The 21,935-nt window shown below is 41.9% G+C and overlaps 1 protein-coding gene across 3 annotated transcripts in view; it reads left to right on the top strand.

The window, feature by feature from the left end:
* Positions 1–9,193: 9,193 nt before the first annotated feature.
* gnao1a (guanine nucleotide binding protein (G protein), alpha activating activity polypeptide O, a) overlaps positions 9,194–21,935 on the top strand; it is a 67,727-nt gene continuing 54,985 nt past the window's right edge. For all 3 annotated transcript variants that reach the window (XM_084477257.1, XM_084477259.1, XM_084477258.1), the window contains exons 1-2: positions 9,194–9,825; positions 10,281–10,323. In XM_084477257.1, the coding sequence (XP_084333383.1) occupies positions 9,708–9,825; positions 10,281–10,323 (161 nt within the window). In that variant the 5' untranslated portion in view covers positions 9,194–9,707. The remainder of the gene's footprint in view (positions 9,826–10,280; positions 10,324–21,935) is intronic.

Raw genomic sequence — 21,935 nt, 5'->3', positions numbered from 1 at the left:
ATCAGCCAGAAAGCCTGAGTAACAGAGCACTGGGAAACACTTCAACGTTAACCAAGCCACAGTGAGGAGCATTAGTGTGAGGGAGTCGATAATAAAACATGGATCTGTCTGATCATCTGTCCATATATCCATCCATCTGTCCATCCATTCCTCCATGTTGCCTCAAGATATCACAAGGCGGTCTCTCCGATAGCTATTAGTATTGTAGAAAGCTTTCAAAGCATGCATTTCAGGAAACCCTTTTAACTCTTGTCCACTTTCTTGGAAAATGTCTGGATTAGTGCGTCGAGTGGTATACTATCTGCACCTCCAGGCTGGATTCAGCGGTGCCCTCCTTTCTCCGTGTTCCACTCCATCTTGCACCTACACCCATTCCCGACTCCTCTCTCTTTTTATCTCTCTCTTTAATTCTCATCCATATTAATTTCTTCTTTTCCAGGCAGCCAGCCTCTTTCAACCCACAATTCACACCAAACCCCCCCTACATCACACACACACACACACACACACACACACACACACACACACACACACGCATGCACGCACACACACACACACACACACACACACACACACACACACACACACACATAACCCTAACCCTAAACATTATTATCCCCCCCCACCCCCTCATCCACCCTTTCCTGTGATTGGTTTCAGCTCCATCTCCCTGTCCACCCGTTGTCCTGTCACTCCATCACAGTGTGTGACTCCACCAGCCCCCTTTTCTTCCCTTGACTCCTGCGTCTTCCTCTGGCTCCTGTTTGCCCCATGCCTCTCTCTCCCTCTTCTCCCTCTTCCCCATGTGCCGCTCCTCCACTCCTTCTCTGCTGCGCCCTCTCAATGCATTATTCAGGTTGAGTGCTCTCTGGAACGCTAAACTCACTGGACGCACATGCCAGCACACACACACACACACACACACACACACACACACACACACACACACATACAAATGCACCCACACACACACACAGGCATGCATGCATGCACAAATAAACCCACACAAATGCATGCCCTCTGTATGCAGCAGGGCTCGACAGCACAGGGCAAAATGAGTACAACACATTCATGTACTGTGTCTCTGTATGTGTCTGCCTTTCGGAATTTGTCTCCCTGTGTTTGCTTGGTTTATTTAAAACAAAGATCACCAGGTTGCTGTAACATGGACAGCGGAAGCAACTGTAAGACTGGAATGGTAAGAAGGCAGTGTGTTTAATATATAACAGCAGCATGCAGTGAACATGCTGGACCACAGCCAGCAGCACAATAAGCCCAGCCGAAACAAGACAGAACGATTGTTGAGTTCAAAAAAGCCTTACTGGAAGATGGGAGAAAAAAAGCTACAGAGCAAGAATGTTGACATCTTCCTTCCTGAGTGTGTTGTGTGTCATCACAAACTGAGAGAGATAAGAGCACTAATAGAGAATTCATGTGACTTCCCCACTTCTTAGCGATCATAGCAGTTAACCCATTTAATCCAAATGCTGAATATTAGGAGAGGATGAGTACAGAGATTAAACCAGAGCAGAGAAAAAACAGAAATAGCAATTTCAAATGAAATTGAAAAGCATTACATCCAATGTTGTAATTTCATTTAAACATGTATAACTCATCCAATTTCTTGAGTTACCAAACCATTAAAGAAGCAAACTCATTGAATATGTTAAAAAGAAAAGGGACAATTCAAATTTACTATAATTCTTGGGCTGTGAAGCGTCTGATTATTTGTGAAATGCCAAAGTTATATGGAGATTTGCACAAATGTCTGGGTAACACTTTACAATAAGGGTATATTCATTTACCATTAATTAACAATAGTTAATGCAGTATTGGGCATTACTTAACTCAATTAACAGATTAACTCAAAGTTAATTAAAAAGTAACTAATGGTCTAGTTATCATTTTGAAGGTGTTCATGTTAACTAAGATACTGGTGTTCATGTTAAGGTATTAATGTATACATTACTTTATAGGGTACGGGTAAAACCTTTAAAGTGTAAGCCATTTCTGGAAGCTAATACACAACCATAAAATACATTTAAAAACAATAAATCGGGCAAGTCAAGGAAGCCAGTTGGATGGGGAATGTGTAAAATATAAAACACGTTAGCTTTCAGATGAGCAGAGCAACGTGATCTCCAACCTAGACAAAATAATAGGCTGTTGGAATGGGTCGCTTTGAGCGACCTATTCCAACAGCCTATTATTTTGTTCGTTATTTGAACGTTTTAGCCCCCTATTGACTAAAATGGATGACAATTGTTTCCAAATGTTAATTATATATGTCGATTTTGTTGTACAACATAATGATGACAAATGCATCCAGTTTTAAGGTTGTTGAAATTTTAATGCATAGATAAAGTAAAAGGAAGACAAAAAAGATTTTCAAAAGGATGCAACATTTTTCAACATGGGGGTTGTCGACCTGCAGGAAGTAATGTGAACCCACAATTCACCAGGGCACAGAATGACCTTGGGGTAAGATAGAGACATCTGGTCTCTTTTATATGTCAGGGCATTAAGGTTTATTAGTAGATAATATCCTATACATCCATCCCTACAGGAAGTTCTGTAATTAGAAGGTGACATGGGGGGTCAAGGACACTTGGGAGTGCTATGAACACGAGGGGCTCAAGGAAAAATATTATAAATGTGGGGGCTCTAGCCCCCACATGACCTCTCACAGCCTAGCTTAACTCTTAATAAAAAGTTGGGGATTATAACAGGCGGCCTACTTCTGAGATTTTGAGCTCAAGTTCTTCCCAGACCTACACCTTACCACTTTATCTCATAAAACAAAGGTATGAGTGAAATGCACAGGAACTTTTTCTAACTCATAGGGGGCGTGGTGCGGGCCCCTTTTCATACATGAAAAACTTGGCCAGCAGTCTTTATGCGCCTCTAGGCACAAGTTTCTATCTCCATCCCAGTGGAAATGGGGAACTTGAAACCGATACCGTTTGATGCCTATTTACTCCAAGGTTGGAGGTCACGCCCCTTCCGGTGACCTTTTGAAATAGGTAGAGATGTTAAAATGCATTCACACATTCCCCTGGGTCCCAGAACTGACATATCACAGATTTGTTATTGTAGTGCTTATAGGAAAAAGAAAATCCCAAAGGGGCAGTTTTTTGGACCAAGCCTCTCAGACGTGTGTCCCGTGAGACCTGGTTGATCAGAATGTGGTATAAAAGGCACGGCGCTCATCCTTGGGCTTCTGTCTCATCTTCTGCCTCACACTCATCCCTGGGCTTGCGGCCGTTAGTCTTACACCGCTGCACGTAGCCCCCCCCTTTTGCAGAGACTCGAGATTCTCACAGAGCTTATTCCATGGCGCTCCCTGATTCATAGGTCTAATGGCCAAGTTTCTATCTCTTTCCAATTACTTTAGAGGAATATATCGCAATACTTTTTATTTCCAGTGTGTTTTGTTCCCTTCCCATAGAAGAAGAAGAAACATCCTCCCTGGGTCACTCGAAAATCCAAGTGTATATTGAAAGAGCATTCTTGTCCAGACATTTATTTATAAAATGAAACGTTGGAATGGATTTATTTCAGTGGAAGCAAAATGAACAGCGACTTCTGTACCACAATAACCTGTCACCCCGATCCGTCCACAAAGAAGAATTAATTTCCTCTCTGGGTCACTCAAATGTTTTAAATTTGATCAGTTACACAAACAGATCGGATGACTTGACTACACAACACAAAGACATTGATTCAAAGAACATGCAAGCTGCTTTCAGGGATAGCAGTGTCCACACAAATCACCATGGCAATGATATAAAACTTTACACTAACTTACTAATAGTAAACATCATATACCTTCACTGACTAAAGATTATGAAAATATATGCATCACTACAAATGTAATCAAAAAGCATTTTAATGCTAAAACTCTCTGAAAATGTTGCATTTTCATGTCATCCATTTTGTATCCATTTTTCAACCTTGACATACGGGACGTACTGCTGTTTCTTCGAACAGTCGATAGGGCGCTAAAATATTCATATGGGTCGTTTTGGATGACCTATACAAATGACCTATTCCATCGTTTAGGTTGGAGGACATGCTGAGCAGAGAGAGGGCCCCCTGAACAAGATTATGCAGATGATCTCTCAGACCATCTGCTGGCACCTCTGGAGGCACTATATGAACACAGTTTGGAGCCAGAGGTGTGTTGGAGAGAGCTGCAGCCCCGTCCTCAACGATAGTTTACCCCTACGTTGTCCACCAGGTTGCTGTCAGCATCGGCCAGCTGTTCCAAGAGCAGTGCAGCACATTATGATGCTGAGCAAGGACTCTGCCCACCTTCCACCTCAGCCAGGGCCTGCTGATGTGTTTTTGATGCTCAGACTGCTCCCACTTAAAGATTCTGGCAACAACGGACTGAATCAGCAGATAATAAGTATCGATGATGATGGCCGTTAGTAATGGGGATATACTGAAGAATATCCTTGGATATCACTGACTGATGAACCAGGCTCACTGTACAATTTCATATGCAGTATGGAAGGGCAGGTGCAGGACACTTTCAAATACAATGCAAATTAAAGAGCCAAAATGTATGTTTGGCTCTTTCTCTCACCGGCTAACAATGTTTGCAACTAATGTGCTACTACAGCATAATACTCAATAAATCCAATGTGTGTGTTTCAATGTGTGTGTGTGTGTGTGTGTGTGTGTGTGTGTGTGTGTGTGTGTGTGTGTGTGTGTGTGTGTGTGTGTGTAATTAATTCCACTGATACAACATATCAACAACACAGTATATGCTTTTACTTTCAATAACATAGTTTAAGACATACATTGGCATAATTCATCAGTAAGTAAGCAGTATTAGCCATTCACTTCTTGGACTATTTGGAAAAATGGACTTTACACTTACTTATTAACTTTCTGTGAATCTTAAGCATTAAAATACAACCTCTTCCGCCCCCTTGTGGTCGTCTGCATCCTCTTGTACAGGAACAATGACAGGCCCTGATCAGATCAGTCCTTAATTTCTTGATTAAATAACAGTCATGGGAACATAATTAAGATTAATCATGTTTCCATGAATTCAACCCTCTTTCTCTTTCTTCGCGCCTTTTTGTTGCTGTCTCTGTCTTTCTCTCTGTCTCTATTTCTATATATAAATATATAGATATATGTAAAAATGTAATCTATCTTTCCTGTGATACTTCCCTTCCACCTATCTGTCCTTCTATTACCACTCACAATAGGCAGAGGAGTAATATTCAATATTTCAATAACTAGCTTACTAACTAACTAACTAACTACTAACTAGCTTAAATAACTAGGAGAAAATAACTTTTATTTTTTATTTTTTTATTTTCTTTATTTTCTTTTTTCTAAATGGTTGAGCTAATTGAGGATAAACATCCTCAGTGCAGTAAAAATATTAAAATGTCAAAGGTAGAAAACAAAATTAATTTCTTTCAACAGAATCAACCACTGCTACTATTGTTACAATGAAGCAATGTTAATTAAGGATTATAAAGGAATGTTAATAACTTGTTCATTAATGCACCCTTATGGAAGTGTTTCCTAATTTATCTACCTCTTTACAAAAATAAATGGTGTTGTATCTAGATTCAAAGCTTGGTCTTGAGAGGAGATATATGTTAATGCCTTTTACTGCTTTTACTCCACACACGTACACAGAAGCACACATGCACTTTTTTTGCATAATTTGAATATAAGGTACTAGGTAATATAAAGTACTAGATAAGTTTTGTGACAACAACTTATATTATCAAAACAACGTTGAGTCGAATAAGGAAGTTAGGGAGAAGACCAGACTAATGGGTTCTAAACAGTAGCGAACCGTGACTCTTAAACCATGGCCCCAGACCCTCTTTCCCCGTCACAAAAAAGCAGACCACCAGCTTATCTTAGTGTCTTCTAGTAGCTTACTGTGTTCTCTCTATAGTACTGCAAAAGTTAACTATGACAATTCTAACTCTGAAACAAAAATGAATATGCTGGTCCAGCCTTAGCAATGCAACGATCAAACAGTTTGCTCGATGCATTGCTCCGTGCTGATCCCCTCATCCACGGGTATAGCGATAGTTGGTGGAGTTTAAATGCTTTTCAAAGGCTTTGGTTTTCTGAACCAATTTTAACTCCAACTTTTTATTAAGAGTTAACATAGAAAACGGCGTAGATAATAAATCAGAAACAATGTCCTCCTCACTAGCGTTTAATCTCGGCGGGTGCCATCATGGAGTAAACCAAATCATGCCCATAAGCTAGCTAGCTAGTTTATTGCATTTGTGTCCCTCACAGCAGGCGGAACTTGATATGATTGGTCAATTTCACTATAATTTGAAATAAGGCTCATTGAATTACTATTACTCAACATTTTTTGAGTAAAAATAGAATATCTAGAATATCTTGGAGGCCTAGAGGACCCTGATGGTTCCCCTCTGGTTCTGAACAATCAAGTAAATGGCGAGGTGCGGTGATGTGTTGACGTATGCCGCCTTGTGTGATTCCTTTTGCTGATACTCTGTTTTGTACTTTCTCGGAAACAATTATCTGTTTCAGCCTGCTATGGTTTACCTCTGATTCCGGTCTCTCCATCCCTAACTACCACTAATCGTAGTCATGTGGCATAGCCCGATGTCTATCTTCCTGCCAGTGGTGTCCAAGATAAATGGGTCTGGCCCTGTAGTGCAGAAGCCATCAGCTATTTTAGGAGGAGTCTGATTGTCCTTTCCAACTAGGCCTACTTGGGCTACGGTCGAATATTCCAAAAGATTACATCCTATGTCCTGTCCTAACAACTTTTCCTTTAACTTGATAGAAAACTTCTTGAGGTCAAGGAAAGATGTGAAGAACTTAGGAAAAGTCAGCCGCAGTGCTAAGAGAATTCGAATACACTTACACTTGGCTACAAAATGATATGACGGCAGATGTTAAGGACGTGGGTCTGCTGTGGTGAAACTACAATGATCCGAAAGATGTGATAACTTTGCTCTGTGTCTTCTTACCATGTTGTTCAATGCACAATATATATATCAACATGCCAGGGGGAAATATTACTTAATAACAAGGTTGGAATTGAAATTATAATAAAAGTTCATAAAATAAATAAATCATAGTTTATACTAGTCACTAACGTGAAATTAAAAGGTTGTCACATTGAGATAAATTGCTCAGGCTCACTGTCCTGATCACTTATATTTAGTGACGCAAATCAAAACAGTATGATTGTATGAAAATAATTGTCGGTCATGTTTATCATTTGTTTTCATCAACAGCAAAATGGGGTGTTGCTTTAAAGGTTTAAATGGATGGCATTATCTTATTTCCTTAGTGAAGTATGCCCACTATAGGCTACACTATGCCAAAGAGGATAGAAAAGGTAGAATTTAAGTACCTTCCTTTAGCATTAACAGAATCTTAACAGCTCTTATCATGGCTGACACTAAGATACCTCCAGGTAATTATTAGTTAGGAACCAACTAAGCAAAAATGGCTATTCAACAGCAGCCCAAGTAGAATCTTCTCCACTAACCTTTGACCTTATACGTCAGTTATGTATTTCAATTTGAATGCTACGGTTGAAATAACAAACTGAAACATATGTGCTGTATACCTGTGTTATTCATGTGGCCATGGCAGTTAAACCAGTGTGCTGAAACTATCTAATTAGATAGGTCTGCTTGATTATTTCCTCCACTCCGTCACAGTGAGCAGGTGGCCTCTTCCAACACACATTGGCTCTGGGCAGAATCTGTGACCACACCCCACCCCACCCCACCCCACCCCACCCCACCCCACCCGCCATGGGAAAAGAGACTGGAAAACAAACTCGGGTCTGCTCCAATATCCTCTGTTATTCGTTTAGGCCGTAATCCAGCATAATGGCAGTCATTTACTTAATTTCATTAAATTGACCTCATCTTTTTGCATTGCAATTTTTTTTGCGCAGCAGACTGAAATAGCTGGTGAAATATCTATGATTTTTAAGAACTGTGAATGATCCTCTTCTTCTATTAAGAGTCATAAGCACAATATAATTTTCAAGACTCACAGAGTTTACTGTCTATATTGAAACATTTGAGTTAAACCATAACCAATTTAAAAATAATAAAATATATAATATAATATATAATATCAAAATAACATAAATCAATTAGTGATTGTAGACCTGTAGTCAAAAATGGTCAGACCAAAGGGTCACCATCTCTTAAATGTGGAATTCTTTAAAAAGTCCAGCATATCCTATAAACAGATAAATTAAATTACACTGTAGACATATTTTCAAAGTGGAGAACATGTGCAATAGTGCAATCATTGTGAACAGACTTCAAAAGTGAAGTTCCATATTAGAAAAGGTGTGCTAGTGGTTAAAGTCCAGTGGGATGAGTCTGTTTATGGGGAGTTTGAGTTCCTTATCTCATCCCAACAGGTGAATCTGGTTGAACATTGTTGTAATTCTTCCAACAGATAGGGCAGTTTGTGAGTGTTTTCAATGTCCTTGCATGCCTGTGTAATCCGTGTGAAGTCTGTGTTCCTTGGTATGACTGTCAGGGAAGTTAAGAAGTGCAGCTCAGTTTCCAGTTGGTTTTGTGTACAGTGGGAGCACAGCTTGTCTTCTCTTGGGAGCCAGGTCTGTCTGTCGATGTCTGTCTGTCTCGATGGCCAGACTGTGTCCGCTGAGTCTGTACCAGGTCAAGGATTTTCTTAGCTTTGGGGTCAGTCACGGTAGTCAGGTATTCTGAAACTTTGTATTCACTATTAAGGGACAAGTAGCATGCCAATTTGCTCTGATCTTTGGTGGATTATTTCCAACGTGGCAAATAGCTTTTTTGTATAGCCTATATAATTTTGTTTTGCCTGATGTGGTGGTTGTTTTGTGTTGAGAGACAGTCCCAGGACAAGCTGGCTAAGGGGACTCTTTTTGGGATGTAACTCTGTGGGTGGGCCTTGGTGTGGAGTGTGTTGCTGTCACTTTCCTTAAGGTGTTTTTTTTAATATATCTCTCTCTCTCTCTCTCTCTCTCTCTCTCTCTCTCTCTCTCTCTCTCTCTCTCTCTCTCTCTCTCATTCCTTACATCCGTGATTCCTGCTGTCTTGGGTAGGGTATGCTGCGTCTCCCTGGTTTACAGTGCTCCGCTGTAGGTTGATATTTTTTTTCTTCTTCTGACGTCACCGACGAGCAAGCGAGCCCAATCGAATGTGCTGGGATTCGTGGCATCTATGCTGAGCTAGATCCTGCCGCCCAGGATAACCGTCCATTGTGAGCAGGAGTTGTGCTTTAACAAAACTATGCGAGTGCTGCTTGCTTCTGTCGCCGCCGCCCAGTAACACAAGAAGACAAGGAGGAAAAGAGTGGACCCTCGGGGACCGTGATTTTGACGTGGACTGGCGGAACCACGACAGAGATTGAACAAATTAGAAAGTATAGCCGAGACATCTCGTTGCGTATTTTACCTTAAGTCTCGCTGCAAACCACGTCGACTGGATTTTTAAATGTTTTAGCGCTGCTATCTACCCGATTTGAGCAATCGCGAGGGGCCGATCTGTCCAGCCGACGAGAGAGAGAGGGAGGATAGAAGGATCACAGGCAGCGCCGACCCGAGGAAAAGGAGGAAGAAAAGGGGATCGCCCCGGCGGTGTTTTACACACTTCTCTTCGTATTATTTGGTGGGGGAATCCAGTACCTCTAACGCTACCAAGCTGTGTTCGCTAGCCATGGGATGTACTTTGAGCGCAGAGGAGAGGGCGGCTCTCGACCGAAGCAAAGCCATCGAGAAAAACCTCAAGGAAGATGGTGTCACCATGGCTAAAGACGTTAAACTACTGCTACTCGGTAAGACAAGCCGAGACGAGATTTAGATACGTAATAATAACACAAACACCGTGACGAAAAGTCACTTTTCCTTTCATGAAATGATCTGTTTGAGGGCGTTTTGTGGGTGAGGTGATTTACCGTTATGTTCGCGTCCCCATAGCCAGCAGTCCTTTTACTGTGGACACGTAGGCCACGCTTTATTCGTGTAAATGTTAATTAACTTATGACTGTATAGTAGCCTTTTTGTGAACCAGACAACCCCACAACACGACGCACTTGTCCCTTCCCCCGATGCCTTTAGTTAGGCCTAATGGTATAGCAGGTGGTGGGGGTCGCTATAACGGTGGGTATGTGGCCGAGCGTCTCCATCCCTATATCTTCAACCATCTCTGGACTAGTTAGGGTCTTGTTTCTTCCAACCACTCCACCACTGAACAGTCGACATGATGTGATGTCTCTCTCCTCTTTACCAGGGGCTGGGGAGTCGGGCAAAAGCACCATTGTCAAACAGATGAAGTAAGTGTACATTTATGAACCTAAATTAGTTGTTTGTGGATGTGTGATTCACTATCTATACTTGTGAAACATTATACACACCCAGTGCATTTGAAACAATATTTTACTTCCTCACTCTAACCAACTTGTTCCTGTTTCTGTCGAATATTGTCTATGATCTGCATTACTAAACGAGCATTATGGCAGATTTGGTTTTTGAGCATGTTTACGACATGATACCTGAGTGTTACGTCGCATTAACAACAAGCAAAACTCTTTCTAATTGTGTGAATCGGAGTGATGTGTGATGGGGCGTCTCTATGTTCCCTTCTGCACCCTTACCGCTCCCTGCACCGCTGTTTCCTATCACAAGCCCGTGTGTTTATGTTTGAGAGAGAGGGGGAGAATGTGACAAGAAGCACCCCAGTGAGCTCACTTCATTCCAATTGCCGACTTTCTCCCCGTTAATTTTATACTCCCACGTTATACTGGTTATTATGAAGCCCTGCCTCGTCTGTTTGATAGCAACACCTGCCATACAAATACAACAAAGTAGTGGCTTTTTGGGTCGCAGCTTTGCCTTTTTCAGAGAGAGAGAGAGAGCGCGAGAGAGGGAGAGGGAGACACAAGGCAGCACTGCTAGAGAATTATTTGTGTTTCCAATATTATAAGTATGGTTCAGTGACTGCTTATCTATTATCTTATTCTTAATACTATAGCCCTTTGCAAGCCTCACTGTATGTGTGGGGGTGTTTGTGTGTGCATGAGACATTGCGGCAGGAGAGAGAAGGGACCATTGAGAGAATGATCTGCCAACTTGTGAAATCACTCTGCATTCATGCTGAGGGACGGCATCTGTCACAGAGAGGGAGAGAGAGAGAGAGAGAGCACACACACACACACACACACACACACACACACACACACACACACACACACACACACACACACACACACACACACACACACACACACACACACACACACAGACAAACAGACAGACAGACAGACAGACAGACAGGCAGACAGACAGACAGACAGAGAGTGACAGAGAGTTTTTGTGTGAAAGGCCAGCCAGGAAGACAAATAGTAGGCTGGATAAATGGATGTAAGAAGTATTAAGAGAAAGGAAGAAAGGTGTAAAGAACGTTCATGAGCAAGAGTTATTTTTTGCATGTAGTTTCTTCAGCAGGTGTAGTGGAGGGCTCTAATGTGTGTGTTTGTGTCAATGTGATATCTATGCTAGCAACTCACGAGTCTGCCATGTGTGAACAGCATATTCCTCACTTTCTCTCTCTGGTCCCAGTGTGCATGTGAGTGTAAGCATGTTACCATCTGTTTGAGAGGGGTATTTGTGTGTGTATGTGTGTGCTTTTAGGCATGTGTGAAAGTTCTCTGGCCGCCCAGCTGGCAAAGCCGGCCTCCAGAGTGTACTCTTTACCGTGTGCGTTGCTGTGTTTCATTATATATATATAACCCCCTCACCCTCCTACCTTATACCCCTTATTGCAGACATGTTATAAATGTATTCTCATTCTCTCTTGTCCCCTCTTGCTGCTTCTGTTCCAGTGTGGATGGGAGTGGATATACTTGGCGATTGCCATCTTAATTCCCTCTTCTTTTCACACAATAAAAGCTTGTTTTCTGGGAAGATAACCGACACAAATAAATATGTTTGTATTTGGTTTCAGTGGTGTCTATGTGAGGCTACACAGGCTCTCCTGAATCCCAATGGGTTTTATTTGGAGAGAGCCTCTACGGCTGGGATTAAAACCATTTCCTGTATTGCTTGCTCTGAGGGTGTAGCATGGCAGGAGCCCAGGGCTTCTATTTCCTGTGTCTGTGTGTTTAATAAAACATCGCACCCACACTGGGAGGCCATTCGGGAGGTCAGTCACACATGTGTTGAATCAGAAACAGAGAAACCAAGAGGCAGATACATATACATATAGATGCCTGAAACTCATGCCTATCTTACATGAGGGAAAAAGAAGAAAAAGGAAGTGTTTGTGTTGTTGCGTTAGCCCCGCTGTTGCATGCAAATGGAATCTACGGTGTCCGACTGCAAGGGAGCGCAAATACACAGCTAGTGGTCCCCTCGTGGCTGCACTCTTTCCCACAGGCTGTGCAACATCACATGCACATGCTCGAGGTCCTGGTGTTGTGCACTCCCACTTTGTGCTGTGTGTGCATCTGCACAAGCGCGTGTGTGTTTGCACTCCAGAACAGGGTCTAATTAGGTTTGATCCCATTCGAAAGGGGAAAAGGTTGGGGGTGGGGTGCATGTGTGTGAATACGAAGAGCGACAGATAAACAGACAAAGTTAGTTTGATTTAAACAGAGGGAGAGATATAGAAAGGGTGGAGGTGAGGGGAGATGTTGATGATAGGGACAAGGCAAGGGTTAAGGAGAAAAGTAACGATTGATTGGTTTGATTGGTTGGGGGTGGGAGGAGCTTAGAATTAGGTTGCACTGAATTATGTTCCTGCTGGGGGTTTGTGCTTGGAATATAACAGAAATGCAATATGTAAACAGTGTTTACATATTTCAGTGTGAACAGTGTGTGTGTTTGTATGTCTTTATGCATCAAAGTACGTTGGTTTAGTGTGTGTCTTACCATACATGCTGTTTGTGTGGGCCTACAAACCTTTTTGTAATATAAGGTTCATATTTGCAACCAATAGCTGGGTTGTTGTCAAGCACACACAGACAAGCCCTACTGTTGCACAAAAACACATTTCCCCTTATATTGTCCTCCATCACTTCCTCTATCCTTTCCTTTGATTTCCTCACGCCATTGCGCTCATCTGTCTTTAGTCATTTCCTTTTTCAACATGATATGTATCATAGCTCCTGTCCCTTTCCTGTAATATTTAAAGCAAGCTTGTTTTTAGTTGCTTGTGTAGTTTATTATTTCGTTTTTTGTGAATTTGGTTTGGTAATACACAAATGATGTATCAATGGTTAATGTTTTGCGTTCTTCAATGTTTTTGCTACAGCTTTGTTATTTCTGCCAGTGTGTGTATCTGTGTAGGGTTGTTTGTTGGTGCGGTCCATCCACTTAGCGCTACATATGGGAAACAAAGATCTTTTGTTTGAGGACAGTGTGGCTGTGTCCATCGTGAGTGTGTATGTGTGGTTTTGCTCGAGTCAGAGCGGTTCAACACACCATAGCAACTATCAAAGAAGTTTTGTTACTGTGGCGACACGTTGGCCACACTAGTCAGCTGGAGTCAGCTGATGGCAAAAAAAATAAGCTTTTTTTATGTAGCTTTTACCGCCCTGAACCCACTGTATTCTATTATGACCTGATCTGTTCCTATCTTTCCTGCTGTGTTCATTGTTGAGCCTTCCTTGTAATTACTCAAAATTGATGCGTAGGAAGACAGATGGTAGACTAATTACATTTTGGCCTCACATCTTGAGTGACCCCATTACATGGCTGCCTCTATATTTCTATCCCCCCTCAATGTTTTGCTGATTTATTAGTGTGGTTGCAAAGCAAGCCAAAATATACATCTGCATATGTAGACAGGATGTACAGAAGGTTGTGACCCGCTGTGACTACAGGGGGCGCTACAACTAGTGTTCAACCTATACGGCTGTGAGCCACGCCCAGTTTTATAAAGAATTATGAAACTTGGTTTCTGGGCCTTATTGGACATGCTGAATCTTTTTGCAATTGTGTGCTCGCTCAATAGCCTCGGTAGCATTCGAATGTCAGCAAGCTCGCAGAATATTGTGCATACGACGAGTTGGCGCAACCACACGCATTTTCTTTTGAAAATGCACATGCGGCTACATTATATTTTAATAATATTTTTTATTTCCAACTTCTTTAAACTTTCCCATGATAAAAAATGAATCTATCCCTCTATCTATCCATCCATAGATTAAGTCTGATCTAGTCTAGATCCAGTCTGTTCGTCCATCAATCTGTCTGTCCACATGTTGATCCATCCACAGGGCTGCAATTCAGATTATTTTGATAATCGATTTATCCATACATACATTTTTCAAATAATCAATGATTAATTTATTCTATAAATAATAAATAATAGAAGTCATCACAAGTGTAGTCCAGAGCTACATCTTAAATGTGTTTGCTCTATCTGTCAAGCAGGCAAGAAAACTAAACTAATAACTGTAGGGATGCACCGAAATGAAAATTCTTGGCCGAAACTGGCCGAAAATGAGGAAACCAAGGCTGAAAACCGAAAACCGAAACACCGAAATAAATTATTATGCCAATTATTAGTAGGCCTACCATTGCATTTATAGCTATGACTGTGTACTAACCTCACTAAAATCAAGGCATTGCAATTCAAATACTAAATCAATTACAATTATTAAAAGTATAAAAATATTTATTTAGCACTGAAAAAACAACAACACCGTTTTCCGTTTTGCACTTTGCAGACAGTCCCTAAGCTCGCGGATGATAGCCGACAGCTCATAGAAGCTGTCGGCACTTTGCGGACGGTCCCTAAACTCGCGGCTGATAGCCGACAGCTCATAGAAGCTGTCTCATAGTGAGCCGTCGCTAAAGACGGCTCGTTTGGATGAAAACAAGGTTGTAGCTGGTTCTCTAGATTACTACATTTAGCTAGGGGTGTCATTCGTTTGTTGGCGCAGAGGCGCTTATCCAGACAAGCGTGTGCTGGCCGCAGTTTTTGTTTGCGTCATCACAATTTCCTGTTTCGGCCGTGTTGTTTCGGTGATGAAAGTGTTTCGGCCGAAAGCCGAAAATGCGCTTTTGGGCCATTTTCGTCCGAAAATTTTCGGTGGCCGAAATTTCGGTGCATCCCTAAATTACTGTATATAATGATCCTTTTACAATGATAATACAGTGAACCTTTTATAATGATCCATGAACAAATAATATAACTTAACTGTAACATTAAGCATAACATGTTTGTTTTATGTAGTTATGTTATAAATTACTAAAACTAAATAATTCATTTATTATCAAAATTACATTTGATACAAGTTCTGTCTATGAACTTTCGAATCGATTAATCGACTTATCATTGATGCCCTCTGTCCCTCCATCTTTACATCCATCTGTCTATCCCTTGATACAAATCACATGTGACACAAACACAGATTGCTTTTCTCACATCTCAGAATCAAATTAAACAGTGAGGCGTACCATACAGAACTTGACCCAAAACATATCAGCACATGTCTTGAGTATGGTTTGGTTAGGTGGGTTAGAGGCTCCCTGAAACGCAATTTGCAATGTGATCTGTCTTTACCGTCCCATAAGACATAATCTTAGCTGACACAAAGCAATGGGTTTGCCAGTGTAGCTCCCTCACTTCGGTTTACACTCAGATTCATGGTTGAAGCCAGCCATTGGTCTATCGAGTTGCCGGTGCAACCTTTGCCTCATCTCAAGCACAATAAACACTTGTTGATTGTTAGGCTTCCTCCAGGCTCTCTTGTACAATTAAATTGTCACAAGATAGACATGGATTTGAGGCTAGATAAGCCACATTAGCATCACCCATTACCACATTATGAATGGGGTATTCTTATACAGATGTGGTCACACCAAGTGATGAACTACCAACCAATTTCCACTTATTCTGGAGATGGTAGACACTAGAGATTGAGTACATGAGTACATGTAGGTACTTTTTTGAACATAAGCAATCAATAAACAATTACTGTAAATAATATGGTGTCAATAGGGGGGTGGGGCATAAGCCTTTAACTGTGTCTGAAGATAGCATAAAGATCTAAATATCTCTTTATTTTAGACACAGTTAACACAGTTAACAAACTATTGCCCTATTACAGGGCAGTTAACTTTGCATTGTTTATTTTCACAGTTCACAACCAGAGGCAACATTTCAGCCTCGTATTTTTCATCTTCATGCACTTCTTCCAAGGCCTCCTGGTCTGGTCCATCGATAGCACCTTTCAACACACATCCAAGCGCCTCTCCTTAAGTCTGTTGGGGAGGGGGTGTCAACTTTTTTACAAAAGCAATTCATGCATTAAGTAGTAATAAGGTGACATTATACCACCAGGTGTGAGTGTGATTAGCTGTTGACAAGCCATTTTGAAAATCTGCCTCTTCTGACATCACGAGTGGGAGTGTCCACCTAGATGTATGATGGATAGATGAGCAATGTTTGCTACAGTCCACTGGGTAGGCTGGTAGACTGATCTATCCAGCACATATCTAGGTGGACACGCCCACTTGTGGTGTCAGAAGAAGCAGATTTTCAAAACGGCTTGTAATGGCAGTCCTGGCATATTTGCTGTGGTATGGCACTCCCCTCTGCCCTTAATGCAGTCTGACACGGCCAGATTGAGGCGATGTGCCGCACAGTTATTAGGCCAGGAATTGAGTCATGGAGTCTCTTTCCAACTCAGTATATCTCCAACAGTATATCTCCATTAAAGAATTCAAAATGATCACCATGACAATCTGCATCACTGGCGAAGGAGGCCAGCTTGGTAGTTGGTAGTGTATTATCATCCCTGATGACTCTCAGTAGGGTCTCATACAAAGTTGCAGCATACCCAGCAGACACTTCACGCAGCACTTTGGTTTTAACAACAGTGCTTCAACAGTACTTTTTCAGGTCCAAAAAAACTATAAAAGAATCCAAATTCAGTAAGTATTTTAAACTACAACAAGACCCACTTGCTTAATGACAGAGATGTCCGTGGTCTCATCAACCATTACACCCCAAACTGGGGATTTTGACAACTCTGCCACCAGCCAAATCCAAAATCTGTCCGGTGAATTCCCCCATTGCGTCATTGATGTTAGCACTGACCTAGAGGCTGAAAAGTAACTAGGTTGGCCTTCTTGACAATAATTATGTGGAGATGTTCCATTTACAATCATTTAATTAAAGTTTTTATGTTTGTTTTTTGTGGACCTCTGTCTTACAAAGCCGGCAGCATGTGGCAACGTAGGGACGCAATACTTTTTGCCTAGATAACATGTCATGCCCTCGTCATCATGTCTGAGCCAGGTTAATGTGTTCAGCCATTGAATATCGTAACTAGCTAGTAGGGGTGTAACGATACACTAAAGTCACGATTCGGTACGTACCTCGGTTTTTAAGTCACGGTTCGGTATGTTTTTCAGTACAGCAGTTTCTATTATTTTATTAAACTATTTGATTTTGATTTGATTTTTAAAATTGTATCAAACAAATGAAAAGACATCAAATACAATTGAGGATAAAACACAATAAAGTCCAGGACTTATTTCCATTGTGGTCCTCAACACAAAACATCAGGACAAGACAAGACACTAAAAGAGTGTGTGATAATCAATAAAAAAAAATATTATTATTATTATTTTTTTCGGTACGTACCGAAATGAAACGTGCATCGAACCGTTAGACCCGTACTGAAATATTTCGGTTCGAATACGCGTATTGTTACACCCCTACTAGCTAGTCATTTAAAAGAACATGGGTATTCAAAAACACAAATGACCAATATGAAGAGTTGGCATGAACTCCAGAAGAGGATCAAAACTACGAGCCATTGATCAGATCAACCAGGATTTGATACACCTTGAGGTGCAGCACTGGATAGGTGTATACACTGAATTTTCACCTTGCTGAAAGCAACCACGCTTGGAGAGGGCATGTCCTATATGACTCACATAATGGCAATTTTCTATCATAGGTGGTACTAATGGAGGATTCATAACAAAGAAACAAAAGTGCACTACCTCAACAGTCAAATGGTACATTGAATGAGATGCCTGCTTATTAATGATAACATGATAACAGGTATCATTTATGATGATGCATGATGCGGTTATGATCACACATCATTGCTGGAAGCCTGCAAGAATGCAGAGTCTATGGATCTTTCTTCAGGGACCTCAACCTGCAGGTTTCACTGTAAAGAAACAAACCTGGCCAGCACATCCCTATAAATACTTAATGGCAATTCACATCTGCTGCTCTGAGCTAAAGGCTAACTTAGATGATTCTGTCCTCTTTTTCTTCTACTTTGAGCACTTTGGTTGGCAGTAGAGAAATCGTGACTCTTAAACCTTGGCCCTCTAACCCCCCTTCCCCGTCGTGAAAAAGCAGACCACCAGCCTAGCGTACTGTTTCCTCTCTATAGTAGCTTACTGTGTCCTCTCTATAGTACTGGAAAAGTTACCTGTAATTCTAGTTCTGAAACAAAAATGAATACGCTAGTCCGGCCTTAGCAATACAACGATCAAACAGCACGGAGAATAATAATCACAACATCACACAAGCTGTGTGTGCACTTAGAATGTATAGACATACATAGGCAATGGCCTGGGGTGCAAAACACATGACGGCAGACAAATCAAACACCAACAGTAATGCTTTTTCTCCTTACTGATCTCATCAGCCACTGGTATCGCGATAGTTGGTGGAGTTGAAATGTCTTTCAAAAGCTTTGGTTTTCTGAACCAATTTTATCTCTGGTGTGGGTCTCCCTGTTATTATCTCCAACTTTTTATTAAGAATTAACCTAGAGAACGGTGTGCATAATAAATCAGAAACAATGACCTCCTCACTAGTGGTTACGTTCGCAGCGGCTGCCATCATGAGGTAAACCAAATCACGCCCATAAGCTAGCTAGCTAGTTTATTTTATTTGTGTCCCTCACAGCAGGCGGAACTACTCATAAAGTTAGCGATATCAAAGCCCATCCATTTAGAGGGAAGATATGATTGGTCAATTGCACTTTCATTTGAAATAAATCTCATTGGATTACATTACTCAACCGCTGTGAAATTATAGCAGGACCACCAATCATAAAGCTGCATAGCATTAGTCAGCAGTATTAGTTAGTTTAGAGCATTAGTTAGTCATTAGAGTCAGCAGTACTCTGACAAAGGTGCTTTCATTTAGCCCTTCACAATCCAACACAAATTTAAATTTTAAGGCCTTTTGAAGGGTTTATTTCCTCAGAAACATCTTTGTTTAGATGTTGATGTCAAATTATGAATGAATAAAATAAAATTAGAATATCTTAGGCTAGATGGCTCTGACTGTTCCCCTCTGGTGGTTGGAGACAGTAAACATCTATCGTAGCTGGCGCACATTAATTATTCAAGACTCAAATCACTGCGGGCAGTCTGCACAGAGACATGCTCGATTGGATACGCCAGCTCATTGTGATTTTCGACAACGTTGGAAGTCTTCATCACATATGTTCAGCCCTAAGTAGTGGGCATTAAGAGAGACAAAGTATGTCAACAACCATATCCGTTTAACTTATTCCCACTTTACTTAATTGCAGGTATGCTCTTAGAGGCCTTTAGCCATGCAAAGAACTAGTGATGCACCGATTGATTGGCCACCAATTATTATCGGCCGATACACAACACTTCAGCGTTGATCGGCCGGTCGACTTGAAATCTGCAGATATAGACTATTGCGCACAAACCCTGTCATCAGGTTCAGTCACTGAGACAATTAATGCCATCCTGCTTTTACATTATTCATCATTCAATTGCCCTGACTTTCAATAACGATAGGCTTCCCTTATTGTTTATTGACTTAAATCCCAATAAACAATAAATGAAAACAAAATGCTACCATTGATTCACAGTTACATGGGGTAAAGTTTTTGCCCATTAAAATACATTTAAATGTCCCCATAGGCTATTGCCAACTTGGTTATCTTCTTAAAGATCCCATGGCATGCTACTTTATGAATGCTTTAATATAGCTGTTAGTGGGCCCCTAATACAGTACTTCAAGACATTCAAGAAATTCAGCCTTGGTGCAGAATTACAGCCACTACTAGCCAGTCCCACAATGAGCTCTCCACAAATGTGCCATTTTTTAGAGGCGTGTCAAGGCAAAGGGTGGGGGCGTGGCCCTGAGCACCACGGTACCATGCGCTCGTGTTTACAGTGGATGTATCGCAATGGCGAGGCGCACACAGCTTTTGGCCGTGTTCTGTAAATATTCTAGAACACTCTGGGTGCTCCGGTGGGATACCTGGAGCTCTATATCTAAATAATATCACATTATACATAGATATCTATATCATATAATATATATTATCATGGCAAAAATCTGTGTGCGCCTCGTTCTCCGACGTCTCTGGTTCTTCCACTTCAATCTGAAGTAGACAGTGTGAACAGCGACATGGAGGAGAAAGGGATTGTTGCCCGCGATTGTTGACCGCGATTGTCTCCCGCCGGAGCCCCGCTGCCCGCTGCCTTGGCAGCGAGCAGTGGGCAGCGCCGGTGGTGCCTTGCGGTGGCAGTGCCTCGGCAGCGGGCAGCGGCGAGCGGGCAGCGGCGAGCGGGCAGCGGAGCTCCGGCGGGAGACAATCGCGAGCAACAATCCCTTTCTCCTCCATGTCGTGGCATGTACTTCAGGGAGTCAAAGCCAAAGTTCCTTTCCCCCAATTCCTTCTCAACCATGGCTGAGATAACCCTTGTTGAGTCTCGTTGTGGAAATACCAGAGACGCAGTCTAGTCTTTTCACCAAATGCAGGCTTGCCGTATTGTGTTGCGTGATATGTGCCATAACACCAACAGCAGAACGATTATCGAAATAGCAAAGAAGTGTACAACACTTGCGTTGCGTAACAGTGTGTTCACACACACACACACACACACACACACACAGCGCTCGCACGGCCGTAGCTCATTGTCTCATTGGCAGGCCAAATTCTCTGGGCGGGCAAAGCAGAGAAAAGGGAGGTAACATTTCCCCTACATACAGGGAAAATTCCAAATCAGCGCGTTTGAGCTTCCATTTTTTCAAAGGCGGAGCAGGATACCTAGTGCTCGTTTTACACCTAACGCCATTTCTAGCTACTAGGGGACCATAGGCAGGCTAGGGGAACTCATATTAATGTTAGAATATTTTCATGCCATGGGACCTTTAAGATTATGACACATGAGACCTTCAGCCTTTTAAAGTGTTAGCCTATTCGCAACGCATTTGTACATATATCTGATATTTCTCCATGCATTAAGCTCATGTGCATATCACCTTAAACTGCCTGCCAGCTAATACCAATGTGTTGGCACTGTTTTTTTTTTGTTCTGGGATGTTGAGTGCGTGCTGCTGGGTGCTGCAGCAGCACCCGGACTCCCTGACAGAGCAGGGAGGTGAGGCATGATGGAAGGGGGTATGTATGTGTTCAGGATGTTCCAGGTTGACCTCAAGGCGAGAAACAAAATGCTCAGAGATCAGAGTGGGTGTGTGTGTGTGTGTGTGTGTGTGTGTGTGTGTGTGTGTGTGTGTGTGTGTGTGTGTGTGTGTGTGTGTGTGTGTGTGTGTGTGTGTGAGCGTGCTGGGTAGGGTTGGGGTGTGTGTTGCTGGCACCTTAGGGTTATTTATAGTTATTCTCTCTGGTTTTCATTCTCTATGTCCCTATCCGCCTCCTGTCCTCTTCTCCCCTCACGTCCATTATCTCCCAACACATTCCTGGCTCTCTCTTGTCCTCTCGCGTTCCTTCTGAGATACAGTGTTGCACACTCTCACACTTGCATCAGTACTCCCTGAACACATACGTAGGGAGTAAGCAGGCCTCGACATTAACGGTTGCCCGCTTTTACAACGATAGTTGGGCATTATAATTGGTTTGCCTTGGGTGTACTTTGGAGTGGGTAAAACTGTTTTTATTGGCAGGCTAGC

This window comes from Micromesistius poutassou, assembly GCF_964030765.1.
Source record: "Micromesistius poutassou genome assembly, chromosome: 13".
NCBI classification, from domain to species: Eukaryota; Metazoa; Chordata; class Actinopteri; order Gadiformes; family Gadidae; genus Micromesistius; species Micromesistius poutassou.
Note: the sequence above shows the minus strand (reverse complement) of the source record. Positions and strands in the feature narration are given on the sequence as shown.